The 20,963-nt window shown below is 41.6% G+C and overlaps 1 protein-coding gene across 6 annotated transcripts in view; it reads right to left on the reverse strand.

Annotated features, from left to right (window-relative positions):
* Positions 1-20,963, reverse strand: part of LOC137436831 (nesprin-3) — a 97,312-nt gene that overhangs the window by 43,073 nt on the left and 33,276 nt on the right. For 4 of the 6 annotated variants that reach the window (XM_078787162.1, XM_068130984.2, XM_078787164.1 and 1 more), the window contains 12 exons: positions 18,879-19,075; positions 18,609-18,764; positions 17,783-18,041; positions 17,382-17,554; positions 16,502-16,648; positions 12,974-13,136; positions 12,711-12,860; positions 11,741-11,918; positions 8,061-8,227; positions 5,999-6,138; positions 2,496-2,631; positions 2,055-2,234 (listed from right to left, as the gene is read on the reverse strand). In XM_078787162.1, coding sequence (XP_078643288.1) covers positions 2,055-2,234; positions 2,496-2,631; positions 5,999-6,138; positions 8,061-8,227; positions 11,741-11,918; positions 12,711-12,860; positions 12,974-13,136; positions 16,502-16,648; positions 17,382-17,554; positions 17,783-18,041; positions 18,609-18,764; positions 18,879-19,075 — 2,046 coding nt within the window. The remainder of the gene's footprint in view (positions 1-2,054; positions 2,235-2,495; positions 2,632-5,998; positions 6,139-8,060; positions 8,228-11,740; positions 11,919-12,710; positions 12,861-12,973; positions 13,137-16,501; positions 16,649-17,381; positions 17,555-17,782; positions 18,042-18,608; positions 18,765-18,878; positions 19,076-20,963) is intronic. The other 2 variants (XM_068130983.2, XM_078787163.1) reach the window with 1 other exon arrangement.

Raw genomic sequence — 20,963 nt, forward strand, 5'->3', positions numbered from 1 at the left:
CCAAATATTCCTACAGGTCGCACAAGATCTGCCAGCAACCCTATTATGGTTAAACTGCCAAAATCAAGACTCTCTATTCACCTTCACTCTTTCATTCCTCTTTTCTCCCGCCTCTGGAACAAACTCCCTCACTCCCTTCAATCCCACTCCTCCCTCCAGGTCTTTAAAACAGCTGTTCACCACCATCCCCATCCAAAACCTTGATATTTTCTACCCCCGCTAATTCACCCCAGATCCACTTTTTTGAAATTCCAACTTCTTTCCTGGAAGTCCTTGCAGTGTCCATATGTTTTATACCTCTCCCACCCCCCTCCCTTCCCATGCCGCCCCCACCCCAAAGCCCTCTCCCTCCCACAGATCTCTCGATGTCCCTGCTCTCAAATGTTGTGTTTGTGTCCTTCCTCCTCTCTCCTCATCTTGTCTACCGCTCCCCTTATTTTGTATTTTATGTGTCGGTTTGACTTTTTGCGTGATTAATGTTAGCTCTTTCACGAGCCTCGACCTTGTATACAAAAAAAATAAAAAAATAATGGACCAAAATTGAAATAAATAAATTCAAGATTCCATGGGCCATTACTGTGAAACACAATCCAAATTGAGTTTATAACAGCCATATGAATAGTTACAAAAGTCTACCTCAACTATAGAACTGAACAATAATTTTGGACGAAAGTCATTATTACAAACAGAGAATGTTTCCTGCAAATTAAGCAGGTACCTCAAATATGTATGAAGCATTAACTTCAAAGAAACTTCCAATTATGAAAATAAAAGGATTGCCAGGTATAGTAACGATTTTTTTTTCAAACTTTACAATATCATAAATCATTCGAGAAAACGTATTGTAATGGTCGCGCGTCTTCAATGACGGTCATGCCGCCCGGGTCCACGGAGCTCTCAGGTCTACAGAGCAGAGCGCGATCTCCCCTCTGAACCACGGAGCTCTCAAAACCACAGGGCACAACCTACTCCTCCCTTCCTCTTCTTTCTTTCTCTTTCTCTTTCTCTTTCTCTTTCTCTTTCTCTTTCTCTTTCTCTTTCTCTTTCTCTTTCTCTTTCTCTCTCTCTCTCTCTCTCTCTCTCTCTCTCTCTCTCTCTCTCTCTCTCTCTCTCTCTCATGGCATGTGAGGATCATGAGCTTGCACTGATTGGCTTTGGAGACGCCAGTAATTTTTCAATCATGCGTCACTCTGACGATGGCCACGAGGTGTACCATCTTGTCGTCGGAAGGGATCCGCTTGGTTTGTGGAGCTGCATTGACAATTCGTGATTGAGAAAACACATAGACAGATAACAAACGGATTGAGCCGTTCCTTATCAAAGGTTTTGAATGGAGGACTTGCATGAGTGCTTCAGCCAACCACTTGGCGAGTGCTCTCCAAGAAATTTGGTAACTGAACACACCCCGGATTCATTACATGGTGATGACGATAAACATCTCAACTGTGACCTCTTTCGGTCATATCAATGAATTAGTCCCTCAGGAGGGCAGATTTTGACACGACATGTGGCAAGTTAGAGGCGACATCAAATTATTTATTTTTCCCAGACATGGTTAGAAAGTAAAAACACTTTATTTACTGTCATTGACACAAAATACACCAGAATACTGAGATAGTCGTTTACTGACGAGTAATGATAAGGAGGTTTCAAGTAATACAACTTCAAACTCTGATTGTGGTGACACTATACAGTCTCTTCCTCACCTTCCTTGCCCCCATCCTCTCTCTTCCTCTCCCCTCTCCCCTCTCTTCCCTCCCCCCCCCCCCCAACTCCTCTCCCTCCTCCTCCCCCCTCCTCTCTCTCCCCTCCCCCCACTCTCCCTCCTCTCTCCCCCCCCACCCCCCCACTCATTTCTCTTTCTCTCTCCCCCCTCCCTTAGTATTCCCATCAACGAAGCGACGGGTCGTACTTCCGAGTGTGTGTGTGTGTGTGTGTGTGTGTGTGTGTGTGTGTGTGTGTGTGTGTGTGTGTATGTATATATATATATGAAAATGATGAAAGCATGACAGCATAGTTTTATTCACTTGACTATGCCCGTCATAAGAACTCACCAACATGACATCTTGCTCGGTACATGCCCAGCTCCTTAGGGACTTGTACTTCCAGTTCTCTAGATCACCGTGACATGCACTGATTTCCGCCATGACCCTGGCTGCAGCTTCAGGTGTGAGCGTGGCGCAGTACGACTCGCCTCGCTCACACACCTGTGCTAGTTGGCTCTTCGATGCTGCCTGCAGACAAATATCACAAAGATATCAAACTGACTAAAAGGTTTGGTGTTTATTACCCATTCACCAGGAAAGCAGCGAGTCGACCAATTAACTTCAAGCTAATCAACTACAGACATGAGAATATTCAGTCAACTTAGGTTTACTAATCACATGGTCTGTAATACAGACCATAACACATTTGCTGCTCCCATTCAATTCTGGTAAAACTCCCAAATGGATATGCATGTACAGTATAATGATATAACAAAATAGAATATCCACCAGCATTTCTCCATCCGACATGTTGGGATGGTGGTCGTCTGTGAGACAAAGCCGGAAGGAACGCAGAGAATCCTTGTACAAGGCCATTAGTCTGGTTTCCTGCTCCTTACGTAACAAGGTGACCCGTCTGTTCAGTCTGAAAAAAATAAATAATAATAATTTAAAAACCACACCTGTTTTTTTGGCAGGAACCTAGTGTACACGTACTGTGTGTGTATATATTGTATATACATATATATATATATATGTATATATATATATATATATATATATGTATATACAATATACATATATAGTCTGTGGGCTGGATAGGACAACCATGCACCAGGCCCAAAATGATAGAGCACCGAATTGAGGCGGATAAATTGGTTACATAGAACCACATGAGAGTGGGGTAAAGTTAAGTGAGAAAATGTGTTTTTGACAGTGTTGGTTCAAGTAGAGATGCTTCCCTTTCACACAATTTTTGATGTCTACGGCTGCAGGAAAGAACAGGAGTCAGGTAATTGAATTATGCGAGGACAATTTGATGCAATTCTTCGGGATTCGGACAGGGCAACTGGGACGAATCTAATGACTACAACACTATACATATTCTAGAGTTTGAACGTGAGATTGCCTTGCCAATTTGACTGAGTGTACAGACACAGCTGAGGTCATAGATCTACTGATGTGGACCATTGGCTGAAATGGTCTAAACCTCCATGAAAAACAGAGCCCAGTCATGATACAGGTTTTCATAAAATCAGTTACTCGTTTACAAGTTATTAAAACTCGAACTTTAGATATACAGTACAACTATTTTAGACGTTTGAATGAATGAAATGAATGAATGAATGAATGAATGATCCTTTAAAGGCCATTTTCTCTGCTAGAGCGGGGGTTAGCCTTGTGGGCCCCATGACAATCATGGTTCCCTGTTTGAGGCAATGTTTTTATGGCCGGATGCCCTTCCTGACGCCAACCCTTGGTCACGCTCTTACGATGCGCAGGGATACGGTGTACCTATTCTAAATCGGGGTACTCACCGTGATCATTCATCCCAGCAAGCTGGTACTCAATTTGCCGACCTCGGAAGGATGACAGGCTGAGTCAACCCCCCTGGCGTTAATTCAGCGATCGACCGGGATTCGAACCCAGGATCCTAGGATCCCAAGCCGGCACCCTAACCGCTAAGCCAAAACCTGCCGTTTCTGTTCAATAAATGATTATTGTTGTAAAAAAGTTTTATGAAAAAAATGAACGACGTGTGTTGATTTTTCCGTTGTCTCCTATTGTTATTCTGCTACAGGTGATGTACAGTGCCTTCAGAAAGTATTAACACCCCTTGATATTTTTCACATTTTGTTGTGTTACAGCCTGAATTTAAAATATAATAAATTGAGATTTTTTGTCACTGATATACACATTTACACAATGTCACTGATCACTGATCCCCACAATGTCAAAGTGGAATTTTGTTATGGAGAATTTTTTTTTAAAATAATTAAAAACGAAAAACTGAAATGTCTCGAGTCAATAAGTATTCAACCCCTTTGCTATGACACTCCAAATTAAGCTCAGGTGCATCCAATTTACTTTAATCATCCTTGAGATGTCTCCACATTGGAGTCCATCTGTGGCCAATTCAATTAATTGGACATGCTTTAGAAAGAAACACACCTTTCTATATACGGTCCACAGTTGACAATGCATGTCAGAGCAATTAACTCCACCATGAAATCCAAGGAACTGTCCGTAGAACTCTGAGATAGAATTGTGAGGAGGCATAGATCTGTGGAAGGGTATAAAATAATTTCTACAGTGTTGGAAGTTCCCAACAGCAGAATGAGCTCCATCATAAGGAAATGGAAAAAATGTGAAACGACCCAGACTCTTCCTCGAGCTGGCCATCTGAGCAACCGGGCAAGAAGGACCTTGGTCAGGGAGGTGAGAAAGAACCCAATGACCACTCTGACAGAACTAGGGAGTTCCTTGGCTGAAATGGAAGGACAACAGTCTCTGCAGCACATCACAAATCTAGACTTTATGGGAGAGTGTCGAAATGGAAGCCACTTCTGAGAAAAAGGAGCATGACAGCAAGTCTGGACTTTGCAAAAAGTTACTTTAACATCTCTGAGGACATGAGGCAAAAAATTAAGTGGGCTGATGAGACAAAAAATGAACTCTTTGCAAAGAATGCAAAGCGCTACGTCTGGCAGAAACAAAGCACAGCTCATCACCGATCTAACACCATCCTTAACGCGAGGCATGGTGGTGGCAGCATCATGTTCTGGAGATGTGTTTCAGCGGCAGGGACTGGGAGACTTGTAAGGATAGAGGGAAAAATGAATGGAGCTAAATACAGGCAAATCCATGAGGAGAACCTGCTTCAGAGAGAAAAAGACCTTAGATTGCAGCAAAGATTTTTGTTCCAACAGGACAATGATCCCAAGCATAAAGCCAAAGCAACACTGGAATGGATTCAGAACAAGAAACGTGAAAGTCCTTGAGTGGCCCAGCCAAAGCCCAGACCTGAATCCCATTGAGAGTCTGTGGAAACACTTGAAGATTGCTGTTCACCGACACTCCCTATCCAACTTGACAGAGCTTGAGCAAATCTGCAAGGAAGAATGGGATAAACTCCCAAAATCCAGATGTTCAAAGCTGATACAGACATATCCAAGAAGACTCGAACCTGTAATTGTTGCCAAAGGCGCTTCTACGAAGTATTGACTCAGGGGGTTGAATACTTAAGTAAATGAGATATGTCTGTATTTCATTTTTAATTAACTTTGGAAAAAAAATTGTAAAAATAAGAATTCCACTTTGACATTATGTGGGGTATTTTGTGCAGACCAGTGACAAAAAAAAATCTCAATTATATCTATTTTAAATTGAGGCTGTAACACAACAAAATGTGAAAAAAAATCAAGGGGTGTGAATACTTTCTGAAGGCACTGTGTGTGCATTGTGCAAGCTCCCCCTATGAGGCTCACATGAACAATTATTCAAACCGAGACATTTTCTGCAATATTTCAGGAAAATGTATCCCCAACATTATACTTGGACAGAAGGACAAACCCCCAAAGTCTTCTTCATTTATATGCAGCATCATTAGCTGAAGGGCGTGGCTGTGCCGCTGATGCAATGCCCTCTGCTGGTTAAGGCAGGAATTTGGAATTTGGCCATAGTGCCTGTGATACTCACCTACTCTTCATGAAGGACACCATGGGGTCTTTAACGTCTACCAGCAAACGCTGGCAGATGGGACGTCAGTTTATCGTCCATCCTAGGGACGGTACACCAATTGATGAATCACCCTGCCTGCGAAACACCGGGATGACAGTTCATAGCTGGGTCGGGATTCAAACCCTAGATAGCTTAGCGACGAGTATACTATCATATCAGCCCTACACATAGAGTGAATTACTAACAAAAATAAACGCTAATAAATACATTCGTTGCTGACTAATGATTTGTGTTTATTGCATAAAATACATTCCAGGTAAGTTAGAGCAAACCTCAGGTGATCTGCAACCAGGATGATGAGTGATTGAGATGCCTTGCCAATCTCTGGTCCATCGTGTGTCCGTAAGTTCTGCAACTGGACCTTCAACCCATTGAGCTCCATCGTCAAACTCTTGAGTGAACTCTCCAGTTCCTGTCAAATACAACAATCCAATAAAGGATAAACTTGAGGTTTTGACCTCGAGTATTACAAAGTATTACAAAACAATAAGGATCCACATGATTCTGTTATGAAAAGCTGAAGCTTAAATTGCTCATGGGCTTGAAAACGATCTGGATTGCTCATGCCATACGTATGATCTCGTACGGCTTTATCCTCGCATTACAAAGCGACTCCACACCTGATCTTCTTTTTCTTTCATATGCAGCACATGGCTGCAGGTAGCATCATTGGCCAGGGGTGCAGCTGTGCCACTGATGTAGTGCCCCTCATAGCTTAGAGAAGGAATTTGGAATTTAGCTAGTGTAGCGGTACCAGCGTAGATAGTTCACCTACTCTTCGCGAAGGACACCATGGGGTTTTTAACACACACCTAATGCTGGAAGACGGGACGCCCAGTTTAATGTCCAGCGAGAGCCAAAGCGTACTGATGAATGCATGTGAAACACCAGGTGAGTTTATCTTTGGGTCTGGATTCGAACCCAGGCTGGACGGCTCAGAGGCGAATGCGTATACCTCTAGGCCGGGGATCGGCAACCTCCAACTCCAGAGGCTAATGTGGCTCTTAAGTACTTATGTGCGGCTTTCGACTCTGATTGATCAAACCACCTTTTTTCTATCAATTTTCAGCAAAATACATGTGAGTGTTATGAAAGGATAAAATAATAATTGAGAACTTTGGCAATAATAAACAGGAAAATATATCCGATTGGCAGGGAATTCTGTGATCAGCATCGAGAACATGTATCGCTGTAATGAGCAGAGGTGTCTCGCAGCTTCAATTCAACCAATCACGTAACCAGATTCTGCGTATGAACAAAATTCCGATATTTTATGCCATCGTTGACGGTTGCTCCTGATCCAAGTGAGTTCAGGACCCGCGGCCCTATTTTTTTTTTTTTTAAGATGGGTTCCATTCATTGCAGTTCTTAAGATATTGCTTTTTTGACCAAATTTGAAAAAATGGCCCTTCTTGGCATTTGGGTTTCCGGCCCCTGATCTCGGCTATCCTCCCACCTGCACACCTGAACTGCAGCAAAATGAAATGCCCTGCGATCCAAAAGCTGGGTAACAAGAGGGTATTATCTAGTATACTTTTAAATGAAATCATTTAGATTGCCGGTAGATTTGGAAAGGATGCTAGGTGTTTTTTTTGTTTTTTTTCTCTAACGCAAATATTACGTTATTACTTAAATTATTACAAAAAGCAAAGAAACGTTTACATCGATTAAGTGTAAACAAGTTGAGAACGTATTAGTATTGCGTATTATTAAAAACGTATCAAATAAAAAACGGATTAGTTCTTCCAACCTTTTTTTGCAGAAGCCACTTTGAATCATGTAAAATACCGTGATGGTGCCAGCCTATTATTTATTTTCATTTGTTTTGCCAATGATGATATCATTGGGTACGAGCTACGAGTACATTGTACAATTTGATGATACTATTACTATAATGGCCTCAATTATTCCCACCTTCATGTGGGGTCGGCTGAGAATCATTTTTGGCCCAAGTCTTTCACAAACCAGCTGACCAGGTCTCACATTCGACTGGAGGTGTTTTGCGAATTACTTTGTAATTTTTCATGGTACCAGCCCTTAGCTCGCCTTCTCTTCAAGAAAGATGTAGTGGGATCGTTAATGCTCACCATCTAATGTTAGCGGATGGGACATCCAGCTTAACGTCCACCAAAGGGACGGTGCACTTTCGGATGCAACACCCTGCCTGAAAAATACTAATCAACAGTTTCTAGTCGGCTCAGTAATCAAACTCACACTAGACAGCTCAAAGGCGAGTATTGCACTTTTGCACCATTTGCAAAACAAGTCTTGGGAGGTCGGGCTGTGGCTGGCAGGAGGGTTACGATTCCTCAATCTTGGAATAACATTAATCACCTTGCTCATTTTCCAAGCCTGTAAGACATCTGCATCCCCATCTAGTTGTTCACATGCAGCCACTCGCTCGACGATAGCATCCTTTTCTGTGGCCGTGTGCTTGAGGCTGTCCAAAAATCGCTCCCAGGATACAGTTGTCTCATCTACTTCAGATTCACCAGCCTCTGCTGGGGTTGGTTCAAGCAAGGTATAATGTTCCATACAATCGTTTAAAACTTGTGCATGGTTAATTTTTAAGTTGTTTCATTGATTAAAAAAACACAACAGTATACAGTCGAACCCCGACATTCACGGAGGATACGTTCCTAAAAAATGCCGCGAATGTCGAATCTGCGAATGTCAGCGATTGTTTCAATGGGAAAAATGAGGATCGGCTCCCGGCGGTTCGTGATTCAGAAGGAAAACTTTAAAATTTTACCAAGACGAATGCACATCATTACAGTTTAATTTAAAATGCTTACAAATAAAAAATAAAAATACTGTAAACCTTTCCAAAATGTTAGCTCTTTTGTTCGTGTCATGTTACTTATCGAAAATGAACCATTTGATTTGTTTCCATATTATGTGGTCCCCAAAGTGCGTCTTGATCCTGAAAATAGTTGCTGTTTCAACATTTCAGAGTTTAAGCTTGAAGAAAGATATGGTATTCTGTATTATCTTATGAAGATAGATGTTGAGTTTAAATTGCATATTTTAAACGTACTGGCATCACAGTCCTCGTGTTAGAATTTTATTTTATTTTGGATCCAAAATAAGAGTTTATTTTTACTTACTATGACCCAGCCTCGCTGATCAGAGCAAGATTTACCTTGCGCCGATCAGCGAGGCTGGGTCATGGTACGTAAGTAAAAATGAACTTTTATTTTGGATGTAAAATTATATGAAATTTTTGGGAAAAATGCCAGGGGCATAGAAAAAGGTCCCTTTATATGTGATGTGCCATGTGGCAAACTATAGAAAAGACGGGACATTCCATAGCTTGTGGAAAATGCCAGATGATAGAAAATAAGGGACATTCAAAAAATCTCATGTGCATGTTGGACTACTCTTATGTTCTTGTGAGGAAACCAAGTAATTCTCTAGAAAGGTTCACATAAGACGCATCTTACATCTGGCAAATAAAATACGTTTACTTATTCATGCAGCTGTATGAATAAAATTGACGCCCCTTTATATTCAAAGTTTCAGCGAGCTTCAATGTATAGCCGATGTATATTCCAAGTTTTAGCTAGTTTAAATGTATAGCCTTTGAGAAATTAGTGCTAACACATTTTGGGCGGACGGACGGACTGACAGACACCAACAAGGATTCGAGGGTTTTCTTAATAAACTCAAGAATGCGGAAACGGACGTTGCTGAAATTTGGAACATATTACCTCAAAGTACAAAGCATTTACTTGTGAAATTTGCAGCCGATTTCGTCCAGTAGAAGCCGAGAAACCAATTTTCAGTCCCCATGTAAAAGCTGCACAAAGAGAAACAATGCCTTATATAAATGGAGGAGCGCTTTGAGCCCCCCCTGGATTCTAACACAAAGACTGTGATGCCAGGACGTTTCAAATTATGGTATGCAATTTAAACTCAATGTCTATCTTCAAAAGACATTCCTGGGAGACATGCTGAATGGAGAAGGTGGATCAGACTCGGCGACAGTTGCTGGAGTGAGATGTGCATGGAAGAAGTTTCGGGAACTCAGTGGCGTGCTGACGAGGAGGGGAGTGTCGTTGAAGCTGAAGAGAAAGGTGTATGCTGCATGTGTGAGAAGTGTTATGATTTATGGGAGCGAGACATGGGTAATGAATGTAGAGCTGCAACGAAGGCTGGAAAGGGCGGAAATGCGAATGGTTCGGTGGATGTGTGGAGTATCGTTGAGAGAGAGGAAGACAAATGATGAATTGCGAAAGATGATGGGAATAGAGCCTGTGATGGATGCTGTGAAGAGAAACAGGTTGAGATGGTTTGGTCATGTGTTGAGGAAGGATGAAAGTGACTTGTTGAGAAGAATGATGGAAATGAATGTAGAAGGAAGTAGCGTACGGGGAAGACCGAGAAAGACTTGGCTAAATGTGGTGGAAGAAGAAATGCGGGCAAGGGGGTTAACAAGGAGAGATGCAGAAAATAGGGCAAAATTGAGAAGATTGTCATGGGGCCCATAAGGCTAACCCCCGCTCTAGCAGGGAAAATGGCCTTAAAATACCTGTTGTTGTTGTTGTTTTTGTCTATCTTCAAAAGGTAATACAGAATACCATATCTTTCTTCAAGCTTAAACTCTGAAATGTTCAAACAGCAACTATTTTCTGGATCAAGACGTGCTTTTGGGAACACACTTTAATTGTGTGAGGACTGTAATGTAATGATATGTGCCGATTCTATATTTGTGGTTTGGTTCCATGTTCTGTGAATGACCATATGCACTTCACACTCGGACGGGATCGACCGTGATCTCACGAGAGCATGCCTCACAACGGCTTAGGCCTACCAATAAAGCAGTACTGTATATTACATGGACTAAATGTATTTTATACAGTATTATCGTATTTTAAACCATTTTCAATGGTTGGTATTAGATAGGGCAGCATGTCGAATCATACTAAAAGGATCATAAAAAAACTAAACAACAGATATATAATTAAATAATCACTCGTGGTTCCCAATCAAATATATTTTTTGCGGCCGTGAAAAATTGTGAATACGCGAAGCACAGAGCCACAAATGTGGAAGCAGGTCACAATATCTTATGAATCGCAAATACACAGAGTCCGCGAATGTCGGGATACTACTACTACTACTTACTACTACTACTACTTACTAGTTGCTACTTGCTACTACTACTACGACTACGACGACTACCTCTTTAGTGGCTCCAATTATTCCCACCTTCCTGTGGGGTTGGCCAGGGACCGTTTTGGCCCATGTCTTTTACATACTAGCTGGCCAGGCCTGACGTCGACCGAAGGTGGCGGGAATTAGTAATTTGATCAATGTGCCTGCACTAACTTGTCTACTATTCAAAAAGGACACCATTACATATTTAACGTCCACCAACGACCAGTACTGGCAGATGGGACTTTGGCTCAATGTCCTTCTGAGAGGCAGCGCACACAATGATGAATCGCCCTATGTGCGAAACACCAGGGTGACAGTTTGTAGCTGGGTCGAGATTCAAATCAGGCTAGACAGTTCGAAAGTAAGACTGAAGTATATTTATCAAATTATGAAGTCTTTTTTCAGAAAGTAACTTCTCTCGCCAAAACTCTCCTCAAACCCAAAACAGTTATAAAACAGATGTCCTTTATATAAGCATTAAATATACAGTTTAACCATAGGTTTTATTGTTGGATTTGTTGAAATATATATATATATATATATATATATATATATATATATATATATATATATATATATATATATATATATATATATATATATATATATATTAATAGTGATAATAATAACCATGCTTCCGTTATAAGTGATATGTTCATGCTGTGTGTACTGATTGTCACGCAATAATAAACTTTTGCCCACACATATCAATAAATGTGTCTACATATTAATATATGGGCTGCACAAATAGTACCCAGAAAATGGACAAATTATCTAAACATAATATACATCATACTGTCTCACATTTATTCTAATATAATGTTTGAAAATGGAAAATGTCCCAAAAATCCTACCTCCTCCGCTTTCTTTGTTTTGACTTCCCCACAGAGCTAGCCAGGCCTGTTGTAGGCCCAAAACCTCTGCCTGGAGCTCCCATTGGCCCTCGGGTGCCATGTGTGAACAAGTACGTTCCGCCAGCTTGCCCGCCTCATCCAGGGTCTTATCACCAACAGCTTTCACCTTTTGAAGCTCCTAACAACGAAAATATAATCGTTCAAAACTGTTTCATAACTCACAGATACATCTGCAGTCACAGACCGAAAATATTTTACAAGGCCTCAAGTAGAGGGTGGCAGCTCCTCTTGGTGACCAAGGGAGGTAGAGCATAACCAGCTGCCTACTTATAATCTGCAAACACCGAAATAGCAACAGATTGTATCAAAAAATATATATATATATTTTTGTGTAAAAAAAAAGAAGCCATTCTTCATGGTTTAAGATCAAATGCCATCACATGTATCCTATTGGTAGAATTTCTGTGATCAGTCAATCATATCTAGGAGGTTGAATAGATCATCGCTTTCAACCAGTCATGTGATGTTTTTCTTTGTGATCACAGGGATGAAATACAATCGTTCCGGTGTTGTATGGTAAGCTACAAGGAGGATAAGTGATATTTTTTTTAGATGCCCCTCTCTTCATAAATGACACTCATGGTAACGACTTCAATGTCGCCATCATTATCGACATCTGATGTTCAGGCTTTATATGGGGCACGGACGCCATCTGACAAATTTGATGAAAAGACAACAGAGAATCAATGGTGATCCTGTAAAAGTGGCTCGTAAATTACACTTTTATAAGTCTCTCTACGAGCTTCAAAAAGAGCAGGACCAGCCGAATTGTTTGTGCTAGGTAAGCAGACGACTTATTTTTAAAATTCTCCGCAAAGACCTTCACTAGGCTATTTTATTGCCATGGTGGTGCATTAGCTACACGGTTCGAGTCCCAACGGCATAGTTATAGACCTTTTGATTCACAGACCTCAGATAGTTCCTCCAGCCAGAGTTTCTCGGCCTTTGGCTGTGCCAATAGTCCCAAATGGGCCTCTTCAGTTAACGTCACCATGCGTTTTGCCGCCTCCTCGTAACGCTGGTGTACATCCACCGCCATCTTCAGCTCCTCCAACCTCTCCTGCTCACTCCACACACAGGAGATCGGTTTTTCTGGCAAACCAACAGCATTTGTGCGATCAGCAAAGAGATTTTCTCTCAAGTCCAGAGATAGTGTCTCGGCCCATCACACACCTCATATTGTGCCTCGGTGAGGTGTAATGCTTCTCCTAGTTTGCCGTCTGCATCCTCCTGCAAGGAAGCATCTTCTGTCGCATCGTGGAGTTCTCGAGCTTTATCGATGAGCCAGGCCAGTGGTTTGGAGGCAGAATTAATGCCAAGTAACAACGACTGGCACCTGAAACACGCAACCCAACAGCGCACGATTACTGTTGAAAGCATCACCGGAAGTCATGAATTATGTTGCAATGTTAAACAAAACAAAACAAAAATAAATTACAATGCAACATCAATCTTCACCAACATCAAAACACTTTGCAGAACTAAAAGCCTGAATGAAGGCTTGGGTGCTTCCTCGTGAGACAATATGAGCAGTTAGAAACCAACATAGGTTTTCATTAAATGGAAGATCTGAACACATGTACCACGTCAAACATAGACAGCGGTATCACACAAGGGACAGTGGGGTGTGAAAATAGGACAGTTTCTGACAAGTAAATATTGAAACAAATAACGTGCGTCATGGTAGATTCAGCATATAATCAAGATGCTGGACCCCAAGTTCAAATCCCAGATTCTATGAGACTTTGTCTGTTGTCTAATGTCCTTGTAATTTATGTAGAAGCACACCAATGTCTCCTTATGTCCTGGTCATGCATGTGTTATATGTGAAATCACGTCCATTAACCTTAAAAAACACTTTCATACTCACAACAATCCACATTTTTAAAGCCAACCTTAATTCATATTGAATGCAAGCAGCAAGAGCCACATTTAAATAATTTGGAGTGGGAAATGTCAAAAACTCATTTTGAGGCCTTTTAGCATCACATGTCTTCGAGGCCCTTTAGCATTATGCAAGATTTGGCATTGACGGGTGCCCAGGGTAACCAGAATTTGGCATCGGGCAACCAAACTAATGACTTGGTTTCCCGGTGGTCGGGCAACCTCATTATTGTGCCTCGAGCATCCAAATTAACAATATGGAATACAGTATGTATGTACAAAAGGATGTTTTGATATTCTAAACACCCTCCTCAATCAATAATAAAAGTAATGTGGTTGTTCTGCATGATCGTTCGCGTGAGCGCTTGCGAAGGTGCAAAGGTAATCTGAAGGTAGCGTTTGTGTAATAATTGTGTATACCTGTTGGTCACACTCCGCGATCAAAGCGCGGTGTGTGTGTGTGTGTGTGTGTGTGTGTGTGTGTGTGTGTGTGTGTGTGTGTTTTCCATGATTATATACAGTCCTTCACTAAGCCTGTATTTGACCTGAACTAACACACCTTGCTCGACGCTCACGTGGTAATTTTCAAAACCATAACAAGTTATGATTGTGGAATTGAATAGTGTTTGCGCCAAATGAGAAGAATTGGTGTGATTTTCGTTAAAATGTATGTATGTATGACCCAATTAAAATGTATGTATGTATGACCCAATTAAAATGTATGTATGTATGACCCAATTAATGTTTTTATTTGAAAGACTCATATTTATTATTATTATTATTATTATTATTGTTTTGTATGGAAAGCGCATGCATCAACATAAATAATTATTTCAAATAATTTCACAGGAAAATCAAAATTGTGAAATGGGGCGAACGGTTTGTAAAACACGGTTACGTGGCATGCTATCTATATATTATTGTAGGTTAATTTGCTCATGCAAGTACGTTTTGGGGAATATTCTATGCAATGGGGAAAGGGGTGAATAATTAATGAGGTTCAACCTGTGCCAAGCGAAATTTCATGTTTCATCTCCATCAATCATTTTCAACATCTGAAGCAATGATGAGTCAGAAAAGGCTGTCTCATTTCGGGTTTGCACCTGATAAAAGACAAGGTGTTGAAGCAGAACATTGTGACGAGAGACCTACCATTACCTCCTTCATAGACAGGATGTAGAAATGCTGAAAGGGAATCTCATGCTCATCTGCTTCTATGAGCACTGCTAGAGCTCTCTCCCATTTTATAGCTGTTGGTGTGTATAATTATCCATTTGTTGTAGTGAAAGTTATTCAGAAAACGAGTGAAAAAAAATTTTGGATTTTTTTTTTCCCCACACAACCAAAATTTGACTTTGGGCAACCAAAATTTGACTTTGGGCAACCAAAATTTGACTTTGGGCAACCAAAATTTGACTTTGAGCAACCAAAATTTGACTTTGGGCAACCAAAATTTGACTATGGGCAACAAAAATTTGACTTTGGGCAACTAAAATTTGACTTTGGGCACCCAAAATTTGACTTTGGGCACCCAAAATTTGACTTTGGGCACCCAAAAATTGACTTTGGGCAACCAGAATTTGACTTTGGCCAATCAAAATTTGACTTTGGGCACCCAATATTTGACTTTGGGCAACCAAAATTTGACTTTGGGCAACTAAAATTTGACTTTGGGCACCCAAAATTTGACTTTGGCCAATCAAAATTTGACTTGGGCACCCAAAATTTGACTTTGGGCAACTAAAATTTGATGTTGGGCCTCCAAAATTTGACTGGCCAATCAAAATTTGACTTTGGGCACCCAAAATTTTGAAATGGTTGCCCTGAAGGACAATCCCCAAAAACGTTATTGTTGAGCACTGCGTTACGGCAAAATATTTCGATATGATTCCAATGCTGACAATCGTCACCTGTTTATATATATTATTATTATTATTATTATTATTATTATTATTATTATTATAGTGTGTATATTATTTTTCTGATGGTGTGTGAATTGATTTTCCTCAAATTCTGAGCTTCCGGTCATCAGTTTTTTTAACAACAAGCACCACAACAACAACAATCTTGATAAGTACCCATACCACCTTCGAAGACCGGATGTGGAAATGCTTATTGTCACCAACTTTATCATAGCACAACAGAAGAAACAAATAAACACAACAAATGCAAAAAAGGAGGAAATGCAATACATACAAAACATGAAGACAACAATAACAACAGGGAATAATTAATCAATTAATCAATCAAGTAATAGATGGATGAATGGATGAATGAATTAATTAATGAATAAATAAAATATCTATATCCACAAAATGTATGTTCACAAGCCAATAACAAAGGAGGACGGATGAATGCAAAGGGACGAATCAGACAGAATAAACTATGAGCAGACAAAAGGTCACATGTCAATGATGACAAACACTATTGGTGCAAACAAAGCTCCACTCTCCAGGATAGGGAATTCGAAGGAAAATATAATCCTAGTTTTTACAGAGCCTAGAAACTGCAGGAATTTTAAATAGTCTCTGGTCGTAAAGATGCCTTGGGGGGGGGGGGGGGGGCGAAATCTAACTCTCAAGGTGGATTTATTTTCCCGCAAGTTCCTGTGTGTCACCTAGCTCCACCAATGTGTACTGTTCTTCGCGTGAGTGCAAACGGACACAGACAATCCATCTCCGTTGAAGGCAAAAAGTAGGATTCTTAGATAAAGCTGGATTCAAAATGAATGAGTGAAGGGGCTCTGGGGAAATGTTAAAAAAAAAAACCTTGGCTGTAAGAAACAAAATGTGGATGCATATATTGAGGAGTCCCAACCTCTCCAACTGTTCCAACTTGGCCTGAAGATTAGGCTGTGGCTCAGTCAGCGATGTGAGCTGCTCTCGCTGGGTGGTGAGGAATGTCAAGATCTGATCACGCCGCTCACTGTAGCTCTGCCAGTGTAGTAACAACCATTCAAGACGGCTGTAGAACATCAAAAAATATAATTGTTAGGACTGCCATTGAGAAACACCTTCACGTACCCTCAAGATGTTCATATCTACAAGGAAGTACTCCATTTTGAGAATTGAAATCTTTGGAATTTTCCCTCCCAGGCCACATGTTTTCCCCTCCATCGTTTTCTTTCTTTTTTTTTGACTTCCGCCACCAAAGGTGGGTGGAGGTTATATTTTCACCCTTGTCTGTTTGTTTGTCTGTTTGTTTGTCTGTGAACAAGATATCTCAAAAGGTTGTGGACGGATTCGGACGAAATTTGACAGAGATGTAGTGTGTGTGACAAGATCAAAATGATTCGATTTTGGTGAAGATCTGAATATGGATTTGGATACGAGAGTTATTTAATTTTTAAGCAATTCTTCACCATTGAGAGATCAAGCGAAAAGCGATTATATAACATGATATTATAAAAAGTTATGGACGAGTTATGAATAAACTTGGTGGACGAGTTGGTTAGGTGACAAGAACAAGCCGATTCGATTTTGGTTCAGGTCCGAATCCAGATCCGGCCTATCAGTGGGATAAAAGAAACTGTTCAGCCTGGAGGAGGTATGCGCTCCACCGAGTACCGTTCTAGTTTTTTACTGCATTGAAATGTATGACATCATAAAACCAAAAGAACCGTTACTTCTTTTGGGTATACATCATTTTTACTCTCAGACTGATTAACTCACTCCCACCTTCCTTCCTCCATTTTTACCTATGGCAATGCAAGGCCGAAGTTGCAATCTCATCCCAAGCACTCTTTAGACAATGCAGCTCATTTTGAAGCTCTTGCCGACTTTGTTTCCCACAAGCCTCGAGGGTAGTTATACCGGCCCCCACTGTCGCTTCCAGAAGATCATCTCCCTCTGCTCGCTGTTTAACCAACATCTGCAGCAAGAAATATCACACACAACATACTGTCGTAACAAGTATGATGAGAATATCAAAGGTACTACGTCAGCCTGGAACACCTTGATGTGAAAATTTAACAGAAGGAGAATATGTCTCCAACTAATTTACAGGATCTTCTTATTCCTGTAGGGAAATAATCATGTGACCAAGGTTCAACTTGTAAACCACAAGTTTACGGGTATGTCCTTGATCGGCCTTACATACCGTGCTGCATTTCAGTCGTTCCTCCAGCTCTTTCCGGCTCCCCACAATGATATCCACATCAGAAAGCGAACACTGCTGCTTCTCCAAGAAGGTGTAGAAGTCACAACGAGTCTTGGTGAAATGAGTGGCGAGTGGACAGAGATTGGACAAGCGAGTCCTGGATTGGTGGGTCAAATGGCGCAGCACATTGGTTCTGATGCGTAGCTGGCACGCGGCTGCTTGTGGTTCATCCTCGGGGCTCATCTCTTCCAAGTCGGGCCTGAACACAGAACAGGGCCAACTTGTCAGTCGTTCGATTGACATAGGATCTGCAGGACGTTCTATGTGTGCAGTAGTTTTTCGTGATTAGCTCTTTTGAGAGATCCAAAAGAAGTGGGGTCAGAGTGTGACTGGCACACTCTGAGGGTTTGAGTAGTAGTACCTGAGGGTTTGCATGTATGACTGATAATTGAGCACTTCCACAGCCCAATTCCTCTACATTTGGCCCCATGCAGATGGACAAAAACATTTGAACCAGAAAAATTGACATAATAATAACAACAAAGGAGTATATGTCCAAAAATTTAAATTAAATTAAGGCAAGGTGCCATTTTGTCAGACATATAACATAATGGCTCTTTGTTTTTTTTTTTTACTTTGGGAGGAATTTGTCTCACAAAACAGGAGCCGGTTAGTTTTGCCAGGAGCAAAAGTGATGAGTTTTATTCCTTCAGTCTCCCAGGTTTGTAATTTCAAACTGACTCATCTAAAAGGCAGAAAACCATGAAGCATTTAGTTTCTGAATGATTGTTTTGAGCAATTGTCAGCAGAATCAAGAGTGTCTAACCAGTGCTTGTCGACATCCTGGCAGAGTTCCTCCATCGCCAGCCTCAAATTCTCTGCCTCTCCCAGCCGCACCAGGTCTGCTCTCTCTTGGCATTCTGCCAGTTGCTTCTCCGCATGAGCTAGCCAGGCCTCAAAGGCAACCACACGATCTCCAAACCTACAGTAAGCAAACAATCATGTAAATAAAAGCCACATGTAAAGTATTTGCATTAATGGTGTTTAGAATTAAGTAATTAGTTCATTAAACAAGATAAAGTGAATAAGCTGACACCTTTTCACTTGTTCTACACGAACAACTGTGGCCTTCAGGGAAGCCTGGCAATTTCGTTCGAGCTCATGCAATTCATCACCCTCATGCTCCAGGAGCTGAGATAGCTGGCTGGCTAGACCGGGATCAGCGACAGCTTGGAGCCGGCCTCCAGCCGCACTCAGGGCATCCAGGCGAGCAGCACCTTCCTGCAAGATGGCCTGTTAACGCAGAGAAGGAGAGAAATCAATTAGACTGATTGGCCACAAATACCAGAATGTCCCATCAGCTGAAGTGGATCTTCCTGCCGTATATGTGCATGAGTGTATTTGTTGGTGGCTATCAAGTGGTCTTGTTCTTTCTTTAATGGCCACAATTATTCCCACCTTCTTGTGGGGTTGGTTCGGGAAAGTTTGGCCCAAATCATTGGACGAACAAAGGGTGTGGGTAGGAATGGGGCAGGAGAGGATGCATGGGATGGACAATATGGATACAGAAGGAAACTCAAAGGAGGAAAAAATTGACATTTGGAAGGAGGAGGGATTGTGGTGGGGAAGGGAGGAGGTAGGGGCGTTAGCGAGGGTACAAGAGATCATGGTTTTGGATTGGGGACGATCTGAGATGGTGGTTAACAGCTGTCTTAACGTCCTGAAGGGAGGAATGAGATTGAAGAGAATGTGATAGTTGTTACCACAGACGGTGGGGGTGGGGGTGGGGGCGGGGGGGGAAGAGTAACAAATAAGTAGCGGTGAGCAGTGATCCTGGAATTTAAATAGTTTAACCAGAAGGGTGTTGATGGTGGACCATGTGAGCCCTGCAGAAACCTGGGTTAGAGACAAAGGATGGAAAGAGCGGAGGGAGCAACACCAGAAAGGAGCCGGTAGAAGACAGATAAACCAGCGACTTGTCTGCGATGGCACAGTGATAGGCCCATCGACTCAGCTACATCGCAGGAGATTCCAATAATCTTTAAGGCCTTTGATTCCACAGCATGAAGCTGAGCAGGATGTGAGGCAGGGAAGCCAGCCCAGAGGGGAGAGCAGTACTCCTTTAAGCTGCGGATGAAAGCCTTGACGGTGGACAGGACTTCAGGTGTGCCAGAAGGTCCTTGTGGAGAGAGATAGGGAGAATGTGAAATTTGTTATGATTTTAAGACATATTCCAAGTGTTATACCATCGTGTGAGTTTGTCATGGTCTAAACAGAGGGACGATGCTGCAGTTTTCCTGTATGAAGGATGAGGGATGTGACGGCAGAGGGTGGAGTCATCAGTAAATAAATAAAGAGGATTTTCCAGAGTCTGAGTGATCATTGATGAAGATCAAGAAAAAAAACTGGGCCCAGAACATTGCCTTGGAGCACTTCACCTTGACAGGGAGAGGAGATGAAAGGATTCCGTTGAGATAGTCAGCGCCGACGAGAGTAGAGGAAGTCAGTAAGACATGTGTGTAGTTGGTCTTTGTTGCCATCGGCAGAGAGTTTGGAGTCGAGAGTACGTCAGGATGCCAGGCTATCAAAAGCATGAGATATGCTCAGAGAAACAGCACTGATCTCATATCTGACATTGAGGGCCTCCATCCATTGTTAGGTGAGTAGAAGCAGAATGTACAAGGTGGAGTTACCTGGTCTCTAACTAAATTAGTGATCTGAGATGAGGTTGTTGGAAAAAGGAAGGATTTCATATCAACTGCGATGATGGATTGCATGACCTTGCTGATGATTGGAAGTAATCTGATACGTCTGTAGTTAATGGGATGAGGTCCCATTAACGTCTGATAGGTCTGTAGTTTTGCACCTTTTTATGTAATGCAGTGTTATGTTGGCAGATTTCATGCAAATGTAAGATGACAGAGCACAAATGATAGGGTGAAAAGCACAGAGAGAAGATGTGCAAGAGCAGCAGAACAGGTATTTTTGGGCATGTGAACTGCTGCCGTCCAGTCCAGCAGATGACTCGGAGTCGAGGGTTAAAAGAACATTCAAAGGTGCAAACGACACAGAGCCCAGAATCAGTTGGGTATGACAAGGAAGGATGCCTACCAAGAGTGAAGGGTCGGACACATTATTTGGAAGCAAACACTGAATTGAGGCATTCAGCTTTTTCATGAGC

This window comes from Myxine glutinosa, chromosome 11 (assembly GCF_964187855.1).
Source record: "Myxine glutinosa chromosome 11, kmMyxGlut1.1, whole genome shotgun sequence".
Lineage (NCBI taxonomy): Eukaryota > Metazoa > Chordata > Myxini > Myxiniformes > Myxinidae > Myxine > Myxine glutinosa.